We start from the raw sequence: 5,218 nt of genomic DNA on the forward strand, positions 1-5,218 counted from the left end.
AACAAATACAGACAGGTACAATTGTAGGAGTGTGTATGGCCTGGCATGAACATAAAGTATATATTGTTACATAATATTTATTCCGAGTCAACAAATTCAATAAACAAATAAAATGGGCTTTGAGTAGAAACTTAACCATTATTTATACCTTTGAACAACCCTCTGCAATTTGTGCAAGGGCAATGAGAGCTGCATGATGCTTTTGCCAATCTGGTGCCCCAAAATAAGCTTGCAACTGCACCGAAGCCACTGGGACAATTGTGTTCCCTCCAAGGGCAATTGCTAGCCTATCCAAACACTCCTGCCCAACACTGTAATTACTTGTCTCCCCGGCATCTTCATCCTCAGCTTGTGCACTGTGCCAAGCAGGATCGTCCTCAACATCCACGAGCATCTTCATCAAAATGGAAAAGAGCCTATCAATAAACTGAGGCAACTTGCGCATCATTCCAGGTGCCCTCTCCCGAGCCTCGGCAAGAGTAATCACAAACTCAACTGCCAAATGCCTTGTGCCCTCTTCAAAATTCTCAGCCTCGGCTATCTGCAACATGTACCCCACCACGTCCACAATCTGCCTGCGTAGAAACCTGGGCTCAGTTCCGGCCAACTCTATCATCAACTCCAACGCCTCCTGGGCGGTTGCCTCCTGTCCGGAGTTCAATGCATCCATCAAAGTCCTCATCATTGCGGGCAACAAATCCTGGAATCTATCACGATCATTTGAACTCGTCAAGCACTGAACGAAATTAATGACCGCACTCAAGGCCGCAATTTTCACATCAGGATTCGAAGAATTGTTCAACACATTTAGAAACACGGTATGCAAATCCACTATGAATGGAATTAATGTATCCCCGATGTACTGGGCTAATTGGGAGAATATCAAAAATGCCGATTCCTGGAGCTTTGGGGAGTCGGAGGATACGCATTGGAACATAAAGGGCAAAATTTCCGGCCACTGACGTTCTGGGAGGAGCGAGGAAGCGAGTTCCGATATGGTGTCGCATAGCTTTTTGCTGATGGATTTGGAATCCTCTCGCTGGATAGAGGAGAGGAGGATATTTTTAACAGCAGAGCGTGTCGCATCACTGAGTTGGGGCCAGATGAACGAGTCGTCTCGAGTCAGCTGCTTCCTGAGAAGGACGGTGGACATGGCGCGCGCCTCGTGATGCGGTGATGACGATAGGAGGTGAGCGAGCTTGAGGGCTAGCGAGTTGGGATCGGTCTGCTTGAGCAGATTGAAGATTGATTCGGCCTGGGATCGCTGCTCGTTGGAGGAGGACATCAAATTGGAAATTAGGGTTTCGAATGGCGCCTGGTCCGGACCCATAATCGCCGCCAGCTGTGCTTGCTGAAGCTGAGTTGACTCTGCGTTCATACTGGGTCGGAGGCCAGCAAGTAACTATGGTTTATGATTTAAAGATTGCAGTTCTATGCTGTGCGCGCTTGTTCGTGGTGGCGCTCTCGTCTCTCTCTCTCTCTCCCCCTATCTTTTTATAATATTATGAGTCTTTCTCACACCTACAAACACGCAATGAAGGTGCGTTTATACCGATGCTTATATAGGGAACGCAAGAGGGCACGTACTAAAACCACAATTGGCGCCTCCTTGGTGTATTTTTATCAAGTCAATCGTTCCAATGGTAATTGAACTTAAGTTCATGTCTTTGATTGGTCACTAAAATTTAAAATGTCGAGTTTTGATCATTAAACTTAGTTCCAAATCATCGATTGCTCACTAAAATTTAAAATGTCGAGTTTTGATCATTGAACTTAGTTCCAAATCATCGATTGCTCACTGAAATTTAAAATGTCGAGTTTTGACCACTAAACTTTGAAAAATATTGTATATTACTCACTGAACTTTGAAAATTATTTTATATTACTCAATATAAATTCGATATTTTTCAAAATTTAACAGTTATGCTAGTGAGTAATGTACGGTATATTTTAAAATTTAGTGGTCAAAACTTGACATTTTAAACTTTAGTGAGCAATTGAAAATATGGACCATTCCAAAGTTCAGTGGTCAAAACTCGACATTTTAAACTTTAGTCAATTGAAAATATGGACCATTCCAAAGTTCAGTGGCCAAAACTCGAGATTTTAAACTTTAGTGAACAATTGAAAATATGGACCATTCCAAAGTTCAGTGGCCAAAACTCGATATTTTAAATTTTAGTGAGCAATCGAAAATATGGACCTAAGTTTAGTGATCAATTAAAGATATGAACCTAAGTTCATTGATCAAAACTCGACATTTTAAATTTCAGTGATCAATCAAAGACATGGACTTAAGTTCAGTGACCATTTGGACAATTAACTCATTTTTATCTCTTATTTTAGGATGATATTATGATAAAGAATGTACAAGAATTGAACAAAGGGTACAATCTTTCATAGTGGTTAACTGCAGGAAATAAATTTAAGAAGGATTGATTTATCGTGGAGCCATTTAGGGCAGAGTAGGAATATCAGTTTAACTCGTCAAATCAAGCAATCCATGGCTTAACTCATGACTTGAAGGAACCAGCCTCATTTTTGGGCATTGGCTCGAGCCCAAGTCGATCGTGAAGAACCACACAATCACAGGCCATTTTGACTCGTGTCAGTCAAACATAGGCAATTGTACACAACATAGTTGCCATTAAAACAAACAGCTATATCTGCAAACCAATCAACCGTAGCTGTCTAAAACCTAGCAGCTATAGCTAACTTTATATAAAAAATTATATTTTTCCAAAAAATAAAAAATAAATAAGTCAGCCTGATTCGACTCGAGCCATGTTCGGATCACGAGCTTTGGCTCGTGAGTCGACTTGACTCGACTCATTTACATCCCTAGAGCAAAGTAGGGTATTATGGGGATTAGTTTTTGATTGGTTGTAATTTTGATAATGTATTCTAGTTTTTTTTTTTTTTTTTCCATTTTTTACTTTAAAGGATAATGGAGGGAGGTGTTAATATGTTATAATTTTGGGTAATTATATTACCACTACGAATCTTGTTAGTTACACCACAATTTTTATCATTTTTTTTTTAACTTACTTAAAAGCCTTTAAGTAAAATTACATAAATGGGATTTTAATATATTTATCATATAAAATAATTTATTATTCTATCACAATCATATAAATGCGACGCTGTAATTTTCCATCCTTGCTTACCCCTTCTTTCTTCAACTCTCCCCATTTTCTCGGACCCTTTTTGCTTTGCTCTGCATAATCAAATTCTATTCCCTATACAAAAAACATAAGTCTAGTTCAGATTCAAGGAACTAACACGCGCGCGCGCGTAAACATATTGTATGTATTTCTTCTAGCATTACCAGATTCTTGAGCCATTGGCGGATCTAGGCCAGGGCTGAAACGGGCTACAGCCCATGTCAACCTTAGCCCAAATCCAGTAAAATCGGTTCAGGTCAGTTCGACACGAGTAGTTGATTAGATTTAGTTTCCTTTTAAAGAAAACTATGGTGAGTTAGTTCGATTATAGTTTAAAGTCTCGAACCGTTAGTTAATCGACCTAATCCAATCCACTTATGTGTTCACCTTTTTTTATTTAAAAAAATAAAAATCAAAAGATAAACTGTAATTTTATAACTATATGTCGATTTCCTCCAATCCATAATTTTGTCGGTAAGTAATAACAATGAAAATTTTATTTCACAAGCTTATTATGTCATACTTATCATTTTTTCCTTATTCAGCCAGTCAAATTACATAATACATAAAAAAGCAATAAAAATTTTAAGCTTTCTATTGATCTGTCTCTATAACTTGGTTTTATTTGTTAATCAATAGTTCTTATAATATAAAATTACTTCGTTATTTTAATTCTTGTAATTTAAGTGCGCCTAAAATTCGGACAATTTCTTTTAAAAAAAATTAATTTGAATTAAAAGTCCAAACCGTTGGTTTGGTTTGGTTCGATTTAAGAGTTAAAGGGGTTGGTTTGGATTGAAATTCGTCCAAAGAGACTAATTTAATTTTGGGAAATACAGTTTAATAGCCTAAATAGAAGGAGGATTTTCCAAATTAGTCTAAGAAATAAAAACATTTGAAAACTAGTCTCCAAACAATCAATTTTCCAAAAATACCCTTAATAGAGAAATTGCAACCAAAGCCACTACAATGTCTAAAAACCTTCAAATAGGTCCTCAAGAAAATATAGATCATAAATTTTTAATAAATTTAGATCCAAATATTATACAAAATTTTATTGACTTAAAAAATGCTACAAAAAATGAATTAACCTATTTGGAAGAAGATCTGAAAGACTTTTTTATAGAATATTTAGACCCAAAACTAAAAAATAAAAATAATTCCATAGATGATGAAGCAATTAAAATGGAAAAAGATATATATAAATTAATTCTTAATTTAAGAAGAAGAATTAAAGAATTAAATATAATTATTCAAGAAAAAATATTGGTAAAAAATAGTGAATTTTATAAATTCTATTGTGATATTTTAAATATTTATGAAGAATTTAATTGGCTCAAAAATATTAACCCCTCCGCTGCACACTCCGACAAAATGGTATCAGAGCCATGTTACGAACCAACAATCATGATGAATATAGTAGATGAAGAGAATATAATTGAAGAATTTTTGAAAAAAGTTGAAAAACATAAAAAACCTAGTTATCCTTATTTGCCTAAAAATACCACAAATGAAAATTTTGGAGATATACATAAAAAATTAGAAAACCTAGAACATAATCTACAAATAGGAAATGCTTTATTAGATAAAAATCTTAGAGGAAAAGATAGGATTATAATTAATCCACCCCAAGATTTTAGAATAACACAAAATAAAGGAAAAAAGCATGAAGAAAAACAATATAAGATTACAAATGTAGAAGAGATAGAACAAAAATTCTTAGAATCTACAGGAGAAGAGTATGAAGAATATAAAAAACAGTTAGAAGAATTAACTGAGAAAATGGAAAATATAAAGATGAATACTAATCCATCTTCAAGTCATGATATAAAAGTAGAATTCAGTAGTGATGAAGAACAAGATTATCCTTATGGGACTACAATACCACTTAAAGATGGTCTTAATCAATATAGAAAAACACAGAAAAGATACACTGGAAATGTAAGAAAACAATCCATAAAAGAGATAAATCCAATGAAATCTTATAATGAACCAATCCACACAACAAGAGTATGGTTAGATTTAGACTGTGTAGATAAAGATAAAGCCATTGA

At 35.1% G+C, this 5,218-nt stretch overlaps 1 protein-coding gene across 1 annotated transcript in view; it reads right to left on the reverse strand.

Moving 5' to 3' along the window:
- LOC111388522 (importin-5-like) overlaps positions 1–1,533 on the reverse strand; it is a 10,308-nt gene extending 8,775 nt beyond the window's left edge. Inside the window, exon 1 of the mRNA XM_023013251.1 lies at positions 149–1,533. Within this exon, the coding sequence (XP_022869019.1) occupies positions 149–1,378 (1,230 nt within the window). The 5' untranslated portion in view covers positions 1,379–1,533. The remainder of the gene's footprint in view (positions 1–148) is intronic.
- Between the last annotated feature and the right edge of the window lie 3,685 nt (positions 1,534–5,218).

This window comes from Olea europaea, unplaced genomic scaffold (assembly GCF_002742605.1).
Source record: "Olea europaea var. sylvestris unplaced genomic scaffold, O_europaea_v1 scaffold5038, whole genome shotgun sequence".
Taxonomy (NCBI): domain Eukaryota; kingdom Viridiplantae; phylum Streptophyta; class Magnoliopsida; order Lamiales; family Oleaceae; genus Olea; species Olea europaea.